Source organism: Dendropsophus ebraccatus, chromosome 2 (genome assembly GCF_027789765.1).
Source record: "Dendropsophus ebraccatus isolate aDenEbr1 chromosome 2, aDenEbr1.pat, whole genome shotgun sequence".
NCBI classification, from domain to species: Eukaryota; Metazoa; Chordata; class Amphibia; order Anura; family Hylidae; genus Dendropsophus; species Dendropsophus ebraccatus.
Genome location: NC_091455.1, coordinates 102,737,152 through 102,752,528, shown reverse-complemented (window position 1 = coordinate 102,752,528; position 15,377 = coordinate 102,737,152). Strand labels below are relative to the sequence as shown.

General features: G+C 42.8%; 1 protein-coding gene across 3 annotated transcripts in view; it reads left to right on the top strand.

Moving 5' to 3' along the window:
• Positions 1-15,377, top strand: part of MYLK4 (myosin light chain kinase family member 4) — a 145,229-nt gene that overhangs the window by 55,728 nt on the left and 74,124 nt on the right. The window contains exon 1 of one of the 3 annotated variants that reach the window (XM_069958098.1): positions 10,511-10,741. The exons of the other annotated variants lie outside the window; for them this stretch is intronic. Coding sequence (XP_069814199.1) covers positions 10,604-10,741 — 138 coding nt within the window. The 5' untranslated portion in view covers positions 10,511-10,603. Of the gene's footprint in view, positions 1-10,510; positions 10,742-15,377 lie in introns of those variants that run through there. 3 annotated transcript variants of the gene reach the window in all.

Below are 15,377 nucleotides of genomic sequence, written 5' to 3'. Positions count from 1 at the left end.
TCTGTGAATCGCCCCGTTCCCCGTGTCCCACCACCCCCACCCGTGTACCCGGAAGTGTGGTGCATTATACATTACCTGATCCGTGTCGAGGGCCGTCCTCCATCTTGTGCCAAACGTCATCTTCGGACGGACGGCCAAGTCGCTGCCGCCCGTCTCCCCTCAGTTATGCTCAGCCAATCGCGGCTGAGCATCGGATGACGCTGCAGAGGGCGGACGGCATTCGGAACAGTCGGAGCTGTTCGCCGTCTCCCGAAGAAGACGTCGCTGAATGAAGATAGAAGACTGGTGTCGGCACGTGACAGGTATGTATAGCGCACCACACTTCCGGGTACACGGGTGGGGCTGGTGGGACTCGGGAAGGGGGCCATTCACAGACATAACATACATTACAAAGTTGCATAACTTTGTAATGTGTGTTATTCTGTGAATAATTTCTGCTCCCTACTTGAACCTCTTATTCTAATTCATGGTACAAAATGCTAGGCCAGGGGTATCTCATGAAGATGGTCATGATGGCACAAAAAATTAGACATAACTATCAACAGTTCATGGTGTGGATTACAGCCAACAAGTTGCAAAAGTAGGGCATTGGCCAGGAATCAGTTAATGTCAATAGGTAGGATGTACACATGTAAATTAAAACACTAGCCTTTTAAAAAGCATATATATGTTTTATAACATGTAAAGGAATTATAAAAAGTGTTAGTGTAAGGCTCACACAGCGTTTAACAGCGTCCGTTGCATAGCCGGCCACCGGGCTGCACTGAGCCCAATCCTGCGGCCGATACCTCTGTATCGGCTGCAGGAACATTCTTTTTTTACTATTGATTTGCGAGCACCTTCAGATGTGCCCACAAATCAATTAGCCATTCACTTTAATGTAATGTGTGGCCGCCGCTGCTCATTACATTGTGTGAACTGACAGCATCCAGAAATAATTGGCAGGTACGTTATTTTAACGCCCATTCTAAAGAATGGGCGTTAGAATAACGCTATGTGAACACAGTGGGCGGCATTGCATTGACTTCAATGCAATATTGCCCCTGCAGTAAAGAACAGACGCTGATGGCATTGCAATCAGCGTCTGTTCTTTACTAAAAGAAAAATGATGTGTGAACATAGCTTCACACTGTCATTAACAGACCTAATAAAAAGTTACAAAATAAGGTAACTGAAAAAAAAATCGAAAGCTGTAATCAAGCAATGTATAAACGTAAACCAAGAAATACCAAAGTCTTACCATGGTGCATTTCAGAACCTCTCACCAAAATATACTTTTGGTTTTTTGAAGGACACTGATTTTTTGTCCTATGCATGTAATATATTGGAGTGCTGCAGTATAACATTAGAGTCTTTCTTGTCTACATTTTCTCTTATACAGGGACTCTGAATAGTATATTTACTTTGCAGTTATTTTATACTGCTTAATACAAACATTTACTCTTATTTGATCATAAATCATATATGCATAATTTAATTTAGAGTGTCATAACAACTTTACAGGATGGTTTGCATGTTACTTGTATATATTTGGTTTCAAGACTGCAAATGTGTGCATTAATATATTTCACTAGATGGCGATATAGCCTTATAACTATCTGAGGCCTTAGTTTTGTCTATGAGACAGCTGTGAAGTGTGTCCATTGTTGTACATACAATATTTTCCATTAATGCATAAATATTTTAGTTAGTGCAGAAAATGTTTTTTTAACCCTTTAAGGACGGAGACAGTTTTCATTTTTGCGCTTTCGTTTTTTCCTCCTCATGTTTAAAAGGCCACTACACTTGCATATTTTCCCCTATAGACCAACATGAGCCCTTTTTTGTGACACCAATTATACTTTGCAAATACAGACTTAATTTCCCTCTCGCCCTATAATGGCACCCATGGAGAGGTCCACCTCCCGCTCCTCTGGACAGGAAATAGCTCACTGGATCCATAAAAAGAAGAGAACGTCCCTTCATCGCCAATACTGTTTCCTGTCCTTTGGAGCAGGAGGCAGATCTCCCACCTCTCCAAAGGATCCGTCAAGAAGAGGGGAACGGGGCAACCGGCTTGCTTACCTTACTGCCGGCATCCTGGCGGCGTAAGGCTCTCCTGGAGCAGCTGCAGGTCTCTCAGCTTCCGGGTCTGTGTGGGCGCGTGCGTCGGCGTGCGTACGTGCGTGCATCCCGGCGGGCTTTGCGGCGCCACTAATGCTTCCGGGAGGGGGATTCGGCGGGGCCGTGCCTTTCCGGACCACAGGCTGGGCCTGTCAGGAGAGCTCTCGTCGGGAGCTTCCGGTCTCGGAGAGGGTGTGCCGGATTCAAAAGAGGCCTGCAGTCTTCTGAGGATGGTGTCCGCATTGACAGGTATTCTAGCAGGCTTCTGGCTGTATACTCTGCATTCTCAGCACGTTCCCGGCTGCCAATCTCTGCATTCAGCATGCTCTGGCTGCAAGCTCTGCAGAATTATCCACCATCATTATGGAGGAGCACGCAGATAACCCTGAAACCCCTTCTGAGACTAATCCGGTAGGACAGGGGTTAACCTGTATCCTTATGAAATATATAGATATATATGGTGGATGTTGGATACAAAGTATATATGTATGTTTTCTTTTAGGCACTGAAGGCACCACGTACTAGGTCCAGAGAATGCCCGGTGTCTGATAGAAAAATAAGTAGTCACAACAAGACACTTTGTAGTTCATGCCGTAATAGAAAGAAACCCTTTCTTTTATGAATGACATAAGGGAGCTCATTAGAGGAGAAATTAAATATTCCCTTCCCTCGCAGACCACTGTCCCTCTGGAGAAAGGGGAATCATCCAGATCTGACCCTAGACCTGGTCCTAGCACTGAAGCAGATGAGGAAGAAGCTGTGTCTGAGATAGAGGATTTTGGTGAAGTGATTGACTGTGATAATGAATCTCACCACTCTGAACCCTCTACCTCTACTGTAGAGGAGGTAGATCCTCTTATTAATGCAGTTAGAAGGACCATGGAAATAGAGGATAGTCCGGTATCAAAAACTATTCAGGACAGGATGTTTCAGGGACTTACACCAAAGAAGAAAAAAGTATTCCCTATACATCAAAGCATTAAAGACCTAATTAAATGCGAGTGGGTTAACCCAGACAGGAAGTTTTTTTGTCCCCAGAGCAATGAAGCGAAAGTATCCCTTTAGTGAAGAGGAGGCAACGGTTTGGGACAGAGCCCCTAAGATTGATGCACCCGTAGTCAAGATCTCTAAAAAAGACGCCTTGCCCTTTGAGTATTCTGCTACATTAAAGGATCCCATAGACAAAAGGGATGAAGTCTATCTTAAGAAAGGTTGGGAGGCAGCTACGGCTTTCTTCAACCCTCTGATTGTGGCTACGTCAGTCACCAGGTCCCTTGATGTATGGATTGATAAGCTGACAACTAAAATTAAAGAAGATGCCCCAAAAGAAGATCTTCTTGCTGCCATCCCTACTATTAGCCAAGCAGCAACATTTTTATCTGAAGTCTCAGCAGACTCATTGAAACTAAATGCTAGATTTGCTGCTTTATCTAATTCGGCACGACGTACAGTGTGGTTAAAGGACTGGAAGGGGGACATTACATCAAAGGCGAAGTAATATGCAATGCCATGTGATGGCGAATTTCTTTTCGGGCCTACCCTGGATTCTGTCCTCGAGAAGGCTTTAGATAAGAAGAAGGGCTTCCCAGTAATTCCTCAGCCACAAAAAAGGAATTACAGGGGCCGAGGTAGGGGTAGTCAGAGGGGAGGCTCCTCAGGTAGAAGAGAGTGGAGGGCCTCCAAAAAGAGTAAGGGCTATCTCTTTAATACTGATGATTCGACCAAGAAGCCCAATCCCTAATGACGCCAGGTCCCGGTGGGTGGTTGCCTTGCTTTGTATAGTGAGGAGTGGGAGAAGATTTCTGCCAGCACAAATGTCTTGAGCACAATAAAGCATGGTTTGAAAATTTCTTTTGTGTCCCCTCCAGGTACGAGGTTTGTCACTACTCATTTCTGGGATCCCGAGCGTCAACAGGCCATGGAATCAGAGGTGCAATCTCTTTTGGACAAACAGGTATTGGTACCTGTCCCTATGGAGGAGAGGGGAGAAGGCTTTTACTCCACTTTCTTCCTTGTCAGGAAGAAAAATGGTACTTTCTGTACTATTATGAATTTAAAGCCTCTTCATAAGTTCCTCACCTACGAAAGATTCAGAATGGAGTCTATATCTTCTGCCATTCTGAATCTTTCAAGAGATTGCTCCATGGTGACCCTTGACCTTAGGGATGTGTACTGCCACATCACAGTACACCACAAACATCAGAAGTATCTTAGGGTGGCGGTTTGGTTTAAGGGTTCCCTCCTACAACTACAATTCAAAGCCATGCCATTCGGTATTTCACAGGCCCCGAGAATTTTTACAAAGGTTATGGTGGAAGTTATGGCCCATGTAAGAGAGCAAGATATTGTCATCATACCATACTTAGATGACTTTCTCTTGGCAGATTCTCCTGAGATACTAAAATCACAAGTTACACAGGTAGAGGCCATTTTTCAGAAACTTGGATGGGAGGTAAACAAAGACAAATCAGTTAAGACTCCTTCCTACATTTGTCAGTTCCTGGGTACCCTCCTAAATTCTAGAGTACAGAGGAGTTTTCTGCCTTTTAGTAAAGTAACCCAGTTATTGGCTACAGTAGAACACATTAAATATAGTCAGAGTACTACAGTGAGAGAGGCCATGTCCGTTTTGGGGCTTATGACTTCCTGCATCCCCGCGGTTCCCTGGGCCCAATACCATTCTAGAACATTACAGTCAGATATTCTCTCTCAGACTACAGACTCCTTAGACTCGTTATGTGTTCTCTCTCCACAGACTGTACGATCCCTATACTAGTGGACCCAATCTGGAAAAGGGGGTTCCCTGGGTGCGCTCAGACGAAATCATCCTTACTACCGATGCCAGTCCTCTGGACTGGGGAGCTCATGCAGGAGACCTCATACTTCAGGGCCTCTGGAAACCAGAGGAAGCTGTCCTGTCTCAAAACATCAGAGAGTTAACAGCGGTCTTTATGTCCCTGTCCCAAGCCTTACCACTCCTAAAGGACAGACACGTAAAGATACGGACAGACAACTCCTCTGTAGTAGCGTACATAAACCACCAGGGGGGCACAAGGTCCAAAGATCTGATGAGGGTCACTTTGTTCATGTTCAGATTGATAGAACCTCACCTGTCATCCCTCACAGCACTACACTTAAAGGGATCAGAAAATCTCAAAGCAGATTACCTAAGCAGACACCAGCTAAACCAGGGGGAGTGGAGCTTGTCGACAGAGGTGTTTCAGCAGATTTGTGCCAGGTGGAGTCATCCAAAAGTAGATCTGTTCGCTTCCAAGACTAACAAGAAAGTGGAGAGGTTCTTCTCCCTGAGCCCATCGGACAACCCCCTAGGAATGGATGCTCTAGCCCATCATTGGGGTCAGGGTCTTCTGTAGGCGTTCCCCCCAATCAAAATGATTCCCAGGGTCCTTAGGAAAATCAGGCAGGACAGAGCCCTAGTAATAATTATAGCGCCATTTTGGCCTAGGAGGGTGTGGTTAACCTGGTTGAGTGTCATGTCCGTTACCGACCCCTGTGTTCTACCGAAGATTCCAGACCTACTCAGTCAGGGCCCAATTTACCATCCGGAAGTCAGGAACCTGCACCTGACAGCATGGCTATTGAGAGGCAGATCTTATAGATAGAGGCCTTTCAGAGCAAGTCATTTCTACCCTTCTGGATAACAAGAAGAGAGTCACATCAGAAATATACCTGAGGACATGGAAAGCTTTTTGTAGGTTTGTTAATAGACCTGTTAATGTTTTAGTTACACCAGACATTCCAGTAGTACTAGATTTTTTGCAAGAGGGTCTAAATAAGAGGTTAAGACCAAGTACTATTAGGGTGCAAATCTCAGCTCTCAGCGCCCTTTTTGACTTTAGACTGGCGATACATCCTTGGGTTAGGAGGTTTATGAAGGCTGCAGATAGGATCTTTCCTTTCATCAAACCAAAGCTTACTCCATGGGACTAGAGATGAGCTGACTTTTTCAGATTTCTGGTTCGTGAGAACCAGAACGATCTGCGTCGGATTCACTGTCTGCTCACTCCGTGCAGCGGGTGGATACCTCCTAAGGAATGCCTGGAAAACTGGGATACAGCCAATGCCAATGGCTGTATCCCAGTTTTCCAGGCGTTCCTTAGGAGGTATCCACCCGCTGCACGGAGCAAGCAGACAGCGGGAATCCAATGCCGATCGTTCTGGTTCTCACAAACCAGAAATCCGAAAAGTCCGCTCGTCTCTACATGGGACCTGAATTTAGTTCTTTCTCAGCTTACAGAATCTTCCTTCGAATCCTTGCCAGATATTCCCATCAATACTCTCTCTCATAAGCTTGCTTTCCTTTTAGCTATAAGATCAGCCAGAAGGGTAGCAGAGATATCAGCCTTCTCTATCCAGGAGCCCTATATGACCATCAGAGGAGGATAGGGTAGTACTATCTCCAGATCCAGCCTTCCTCCTGAAAGTTGTTTCCAACTTCCACAGATCTCAGTAAGTGGTTCTCCCCTTATTATATAAGTTGTTGTTATTCTTTCAGGGAAAGAATAAAGGGAAGGCTGCTTCTGCACAGGTCATAGCTAGATGGATAAAAAGCGCTATTTCTTCTGCCTATATAGCTGCAGGTGCTGAGATACCAGTGGGATTCGGGGCTCACTCTACCCGTTCAGTAGCCACATCCTGGGCAGAGAGGGCATCAGTCTCTATAGAACAAATATGTAGAGCAGCTACGTGGAGCTCACCCCATACCTTTTTTAGGCACTATAGGCTCCAGCTGTCCTCTCAGGAAGACTTAAAGCGACTCTGCACCCACAATCTGACCCCCCCAAACCGCTTGTACCTTCAGATAGCTGCTTTTAATCTAAGATCTGTCCTGGGGTCCGTTCGGCAGGTGATGCAGTTATTGTGCTAAAAATTTACTTTTAAACGTACAGCGCTGTGCCCTACGGGAGTGGCCTGTATTGTGTATGCATTAGGCTGGCACAACCTCTCTGTCCCTCCTCATCATTTGAAATGCTCCAGGCAGATTGCCTACTATTCCCCACCTGGTTAGCCCGGCACATGGGCTGGATCGTTAAAGGGAACCATTCACCCCGTGGCCCCCGGCAGAAACTGACATACAGTGACATAAAGGTCAATATACTTACCACATCGCTCCCGATACGTCCCGGATCCAGTTGTTGACACAGAGAAATCGCCGATTCTTCTTCTCCCGTCCATTATGGTAATGAGCTGAGATGAGTCCAACGTCCATAGGAAACGACGGACGAGTCCAACTTATCCATGAGGTCCTCTTCTCGTCGCCACCCATCCACGCCTCCTGGAACTTGATTGACGTCTTCAGTCTTTTGACGAATTCCCGTGCAGGCGCCGTTGCGATGGTCCCGTCACCTCTTCTGTGCCTGCGCGGTAAACAGGATACGTGTTCGAGACAATCGGCGTCCGCGCAGTAAACAGTGAAGCTGCGGAGCGGCTTCAATTGTGAACTGCACATGCGCCGAAAACGACTGTCACTGCGCCTGCGCGGGATCCGGCGAGAAGAAAGAAGACGAGGAGAAAGAGGACCCGGTGTCAATCAAGTGTCGGAGGCGGGGAGAAGGCTGGACTTCGGACTCGGCGGCGCTCATTACCATAATGGGCGCGAGAAGAAGAATCAGCGATTTCTCCGTGTCAACAACGGGATCCGGGACGGGACCGGGAGCGATGTGGTAAGTATATTGACCTTTATGTCACTGTATGTCAGTTTCTGCCGGGGCCACGGGGTGAATGGTTCCCTTTAAGGACCTGTGCAATGTTCAGCATGGAGAGAATGTTCTAGTGGCATTCCTAATGATGAAGAGGGTGGAGAGGAGGGACGGAGGGGTGGTGCAAAGTTAGGGCACAGATACGCCCGTAGAGCAGGGAGCTGTAATTTTAAGGGTGCGTTCACACCTACAGGATCTGCAGCAGATTTGATGCTGTGTTCAGTTATTTAAATGAAATCTGCTGCAGAAAATCAGCTGCAGATCCTGTAGGTGTGAACGCAGCATAAAAGTGATTTTTATGACAATAACTGCATCACCTGCCAAACGGACTGCAGGGCAGATCTTCAATTAAAAGCAGCTATCCGAAGGTACGAGTGGTTTGAGGGCGTCAGATTGTGGGTACTGAGTCGTTTTAAAGCCGACTGCTGCCTTTCCTCTGCCTGGATGACTAGTTCCGTGTGCAGGGATATCCAGATTGAAAATTAAAGAAATTGTGGATTTCTTGATGCAGCATGGCAGATGGATACTCATGAGACTAAGCCGCTGCTTCTTCCACGCAGCATCAAGAAATCCACAATTTCTTCAAGGATTGCCATTTCCAATTTGGTTATCCCTCTTTCTGCTTACCTGAAATGGAGTAAGCCAGCATTATGTCTAAACCTAGGTCTACTTTTTAAGAGGCAGCCAATAACACTTGCACCTCACAAGGCTTTCACTCCACACTTCATCCAGTGCAAGAACTCAAGCTCCTTCCCATCAGTATGGTGACACAGCTAAAGCCTTCTGCTCACCAGTGCTGAAGGTTTCTCAGCCAACCCCCCCCCCCACACACACTTCTGATAAATCTAATTCCCGATTATCACATCTGCACGAGATGCTGGTTATTACATGTGGCATGGTTTCACCTATACGCCTTGATCAGGACTTAGATATGACCCAATGGAATGACAGGATGTAAGCCCTTGCGAGCAGAAAGCTTTAGCTTAGTCTTCTGCTCCCCGGACACCCTCCTTATGGGATATTGTGCAACATATAGACAACACTGAACTATTACTATTTTGCAGTGCGGCAGGACACATTGTTCTCGCTAAAGTGGCCACTGCTATTAGAGAATATTGTTAAAATGAAGGGGTGTACTTGGTGTGCAACAATGTTTGAGTAGTGATACACTCTTCTGTGGGATCAGACCAAGCAGCTAGCTTTCCTCCTCACATGCCCATTCTGTCATCAGCTCAACACTTTTGGTACTTATAGTACTAACACCAGTATACCACAAACATTCCTCAATGATGAACAGGAAAAATGAGTCCAGCTCCCGGCCAGGATTAAATGAATTGAGCTTTATTAACACCCCAGCACCGTGCACACACTGCGGCAACCCCCCCAGAGAGAAGCCTACGCGTTTCGATTGCTAACCGCAATCTTAATCATGGCTACAGTAGCCATGATTAAGATTGCGGTTAGCAATCGAAACGCGTAGGCTTCTCTCTGGGGGGGTTGCCGCAGTGTGTGCACGGTGCTGGGGTGTTAATAAAGCTCAATTCATTTAATCCTGGCCGGGAGCTGGACTCATTTTTCCTGTTCATCATACTACGACGCACTGGTTGAAGTGGGAGTCCGAGCAGTGAGGCTACAGGAACGGCGGTAAGCTGGCATTTACTTTTCTACTAAACATTCCTCAATACCAGCTATTATAGGGATGCCCTGACCAAGCCAACACAATTTGATCATTGTCAAAATTGCTCAAATTAGTATGTTTCCCTATTTTTCCTGGTTCCAACACATCAGCTTCAAAAACTGACCATTATATATTATATCTCATCACTTGTCAGGTGTCATTGTCACAATATCATCATTGTTATTCACTTTACTTATTCTTAGGCCCTATTCACACATCCTGTTCCTGTCCGCAATTGCGGATCCGCAATAATATAGGACCAATGTATTTCAATGGACCTATACACACATCCGTGTTGTGTACTGGGCTGCAATCCGTTCCGCAAAAAAAAAAGGACAGACCCTAGTACGGACAGTAACTGACACATCCAATACAACTCTATGGGGTCTGTATTTTACTGAAGCAATACGGATGCAATACGGATGCAATACGGATGCAATACGGACTGAATTTGCGGATTGTATACTGACTGAAATTTGCGGATTGGAAAAATATACTGACGTGTGAATAGACCCTTAATGTCTTAATGTTATGGCTAATCGATGTACATGTATTTGATATAAAAATAATATGCGTAATAATAATAATAATATTGACACTTGGCAAGATTTACTAAATGTTTGTCATAACTGAATGGAAGATATGGAAAACATTTATTATCAATGGTACATCTCCATAAACATTTTCCTTCCTTTGGAATGCAGCCTTGGCTTCTAAGATTTACTACTCCAGCACAGGATGCCCTCTAACTGTTCCACCGAGAAGAAGAGGAGAAAGCCTGTACTGTTGATTGGGAACATGTGCCTAATACATTCTGCTACTGCTGATGGTGCTTGGCGTTCCTGCATAGTCAACAAGTGCTAGGGTATCACAGTAAATATCTGTCAAGCATTGCCTCACTCAAGCTCCTTACCCTAGCATCTGCTTCAGACTTGTCATCTACTTGTCATATTATACCATGTTAGGTACATTGAATGTGTTGATCCTTGTTACTGGATACAACCTGTCCGTTTCCATGCCTTCTCTTGGAGCCTAGTTTTCTTACAGCTTGGTTATAGGGTAGAGCTGTAGAAAAGTGTAAAATATAAGAAAAACTGCAAATATGGACCTTCTGTTCCGGGGTAAATTTCTGTGGATTGCGGACAATCTGTGCATTTTTGCATCGTTACTCTGGCAGCTTTTGTGGAATGTTCTACATGTCAAGAGAGACAAGAGGACAGCTGAGCCTGAAGATACACAGGTAGTCCAACTAACTGTATAGCACAATGGTCAGAAGCGCGTCCTCATAAAAAAAAAATATTTTTGTGTGTTTAATTGAGATGTTACCTTTTTTTAAAATTAATTATTATTATTAATTATTATTATTGTTGTTATTAATAGCAGTAATACTATTCTTTATTTGCTCAATAACTGTTTAGACTACATATAAATTAGTTGTAATTTTTAAAGAATCTTTTATTTATACATCTTTAGAACATGTCAGTCAAACTCAAGAACATTTTGAATATAAACGACAGTTAATATTTCTACAAGGTCTGCAATGTTTTGTGATAAGTAAAGAAATATTTGCATAAGGTATATATTTTTATGCTATTTTAGATGTATATGTGTACGTGTGGCACCTAAGCATGAATTCTTGACGGTATTTCAGCAAGATATGTGCTGTACTTGTGCACCTAGACTTTAACCCTTTCTTGACCAAAGGTCATCGATGCACATATGTCCAGGTCACACTGAAGCAGTGCTCTACTTCTCACCTTCTAAGAGCCATAACTCTCTTATTTTTCCACATAAGGGGCTGCTTGGGGGCTAATTTTTTGTGCCTTGATCTATAGTTTTTATTGGTACCTATAATATATATGTATATATGTGTGTATATATATGTTTACACAGTATGGCTATGTTCACACTGCGTAAGAAAAAGAGAAAAGGCATCCGCCTTTTCTAGTTGAAAAGACGTCCGTTATTGCCGCAATTTAATTGACTTCAGTGCAATGCATTAAAGTCAATGGAATGACGAACGTCCAATGCACACAGTGTATAAAATTAGTGACATTGTCTACGCGGACGTCAAAATAATCATATCAATTATTTTCGGACGTCTTTTGCAAACAGCAGATGTTATTTTTTAGTCGTTCACACACAGTTTTTTTTAGTTACCGTCCTTTCCCCGTTTTTACTATTAAATTTAATGGATTTTTCAATTAACACACACCCAAAGGGCACTCAGTCCACCTAAACTAGAATAATCTGCCAACAGCCGTCATTGCACTAACAGGCGGCCAGACCGCAAAATGACTGATATTATTTTCAACTCGAATAGACAGGCGTCATTTTTTCTTTTAAAAAAACGGAGCGGAGAAAACGCAGTGGGAACAAAGCCTATGTATGATTTACTATAATGTGACAAAAAAATGCAATCCTGGCATTTGTTTTCTCTGTTAGCTTTTCACCATGTAGGAACAGTATCATTATATTTAAATTGCTTGAACAATTCTGCACGCTACAATACCAAATCTGTTTATCTTATTTTTTTTTTTTTTTTTTTAATGAACTCTTTATTTGTAAAATGGGAAAGGAGGCGATGTCAACTTTCGACTTTGTGAAAGTTTTTAGAAACTTTTTTTTAACTTTTTAAGTCCCTCTAGGGAATGCTTTGCATTTGTATTTGTTCCTTTTTTATGGGACACTGTGCTGGATGCTGTTATGTTTGCGCCTCAGTTTTATTAATTGAGATATATGTATTTATTGGAGCATCTACTTAAAATCATGTTTTTATTGTGATTCCTGTTGATCTGATACTTCCAGTCGACTTATTATGTCTTGTAGTTCCATCACTATTTGCTGTGTATGGGCTCGGCCACACTAGCGTTTTTCTAAGGGATCTGTCCATATTAATTTAACAGATGACCATAAACTGATGAGCAGACTGATGCAAACTGATTGCAAAATATTCATCTTTTTTTAATGGTCAGTTTGTATTTTGGCTTAAAAAAACTGACTTTTGTACATCAGTTTTCATCCATTTGCATTTGCATCCATTTTGCTTCTGAGCATGCTCAGTGCAAAAACGGATGAAAACAAATGGATGTGAACGGAAATACCTTCCGTTTAGATCCGTCCTCATCGACTAAAATGTAAAAAAAAACAGAAGTGCACTTTCCGTTCATGATCAGTTTTTTTTATAACGGAAAGAAAAATACTGCAAACACTATTTTTTTCTCCGTTCAAAAAAACGAATCTTGAATGGATTGCATGCAATCGGAGCACAATTAGGGCAAACGGAGCACACTAATATATCATGGGAATCTATTGGGATTTTAATGGATCCGCCAGTTTCCGTTTTGCTGACTCCAGAACGGAAAAGGTAGACGGAATGGTGCCGGATGGTCAAACGCTCATGTGAACGTAGCCTATGCTCGGTTTTGGTTAAAGTCATGAAACTGGAAACTGCACTCTGGAGCATAAGATTTATTGCATCTTCCTTCTTTTGTCTCAAATTATTTATTTTAATGCAGAAAGAGCTCATGTCTACCATTGAAATGCATTTAAAAGGGATACAAATAAAACATAAGGCTATGTTCACACATACTATTTTGGTTAATATTTTTTCAACTAAACTAATTATCAAAATATGGTCATATTTCCACCTCAAAATGATGGCTGAAAACAAAAGTTGTGTAAACATAGCCTAAAACATATAATAAATAGAGATGAGCAAACCTTGAGCTTGCTCGAGTCCATCCGAACCCGAACTTTGGGCATTTGATTAGCAGTGGCTGCTGAACTTGGATAAAGCCCTAAGGCTATGTGGAAAACATGGATATAGTCATTGGCTGTATCCATGTTTTCCAGACAACCTTAGAGCTTTATCCAAGTTCAGTAGCCCCCGCTAATCAAATGCCGATCGTTCGCTCATCTCTAATAATAAACTTTTATGGTTACATTTAAGGCTATGTTCACAAACAGTAAAATTAAAACAAAATCAGGCAATAATCAGGCAAAGTTCACACTAAGTAAAAAGAAAAAAAAGGCATCCGCTTTTGCTCTTTAACCCCTTAGAGATGGAGCCAATTTTTATTTTTGCACTTTTTCTTCCTTGTGTTTAGAAGGCCATAGTGGTTGTATTTTTTCCATCTACAGACTCATATGAGCCCATATTTTTGCACCACTAATTGTACTTTGCAATGACAGACTTAATATTTCCATAAAATATGCCACAAAACTAGAAAAAAATTCATTGCGCAGTGAAATTGAAAATAAAACCCTTATTTTTTTTAAATTTGGGGGGTTTGTGTTTACGCCATTTGCCCTAAGGTAAAACTTGCAACTTGCATAACTTTTAAAATTATGATGTTCTGTACTTTCTATCAGTACCTGGACTGTGTAAATGCTACTTTTTTAACACTTTTTATTACAGTTTTTCTGGATTTAATGTGACCAAAAAAGCACAATTTTGCATTTTGGAATTTTTTTGCACTTATGTTGTTTACCGTTAAAGATCGGGCAGGGAATAATTTAATAGTTGAGGCAATTATGCACGCGGCGATACCAAATATGTTTATTTATTTTTATTTATAAAATGGAAAAAGGTGGGTTATTCAAACTTTTATTAGAGGATGGGATTTTTTATTTATAAAATCCTTTTTTTCCCACTTACATTAATTAGAAGTCCTCCTGGGGACTTCTATATATACAGCACTGGTCTCTCATAGAGGTCAGTGCTGTGTATGTAATACAGTACTGATCAATTAGATCAGTGCTGTATTACTAAAGGCTGCTGCAGCCCAGATCTATGGATTACTGAGGCGGCATGAGTGTCATTCTGATGCTGAGACTTGGCTAGGTAAGAAGAAGGGATCCCCCCTCTGCGATCACATCAAGGTGCTGGGAATCCATCCACTAGACACCAGGAATGGCTCTATGCAGGGCGGGTGCAGTGATCGGCTCATGGCTGCTAATAGCCGCGGTCCCGGGCTACAGCCAGGAGCGCATCGGTACAGAGCGACCCCCTCTAAACCCCCCCCCCCCCTAGCAGCGCCATGACGTATCACATACATCATGGGTCGCTAAGGGGTTAAAATTACGCCCGTAATTACCACATTTTAATTGCCCTCAATGCATTGTATTGAAGTTAATGTAATGACGGCCGGACAATGCACAGTGTTAACGGATGTTGTTTGCGCAGACATCAAAATAATAATCATGACAATTATTTGTGCATGTCTTTTGCAAGCAACAGCCGTTAAATTTTTTTAGTTGTTTGCACACTTTTTTTTTTACCATCCTTTTACTGTCTTTACTATTAAATTCAATGGACTTTTAAATTACTGTATAGACACACCCAAAGGGCAATCAGTCTACCTGAACTAGAATATTGTAGGAACAGCTGTCATTGTAATAACAAACATCCAAAATGCAAAATTATGTCTGCCATTAAAAAAAAAATAAACTGAAAGGAAAACCAGGGCTGTGGAGTCGGTAAGCCGCAGCTCCGACTCCGACTCCTGAATTTTATTAGGTCCGACTCTGACTTCTTCTCCTTTATAAATGGCCGGTCATATACCAGGGGAGTTATTTATCACACTGGCTCAGCAGCTTCTCCCTAATGTCCTACATAATCCTGGGGCGACTTCTGAGGGAATAAGGAAATAAATAAAGCAGATTCATCTGTGTGTGCAGTGGATGCAGCCAGTCTCCAGCCTCCATGTCCTGAACAACTCACAACTAGACTAGATGGAGCAGGTGGTCTTTTCCTGCTGACAATCTTGTATGTTTCTAACTAAATATTTACCATACACACAAAAACACTGCTTACAATGCCAGATACCTGTAATATAGATGTCAGCCATAGTGATATAGAGGGGGTAACACAT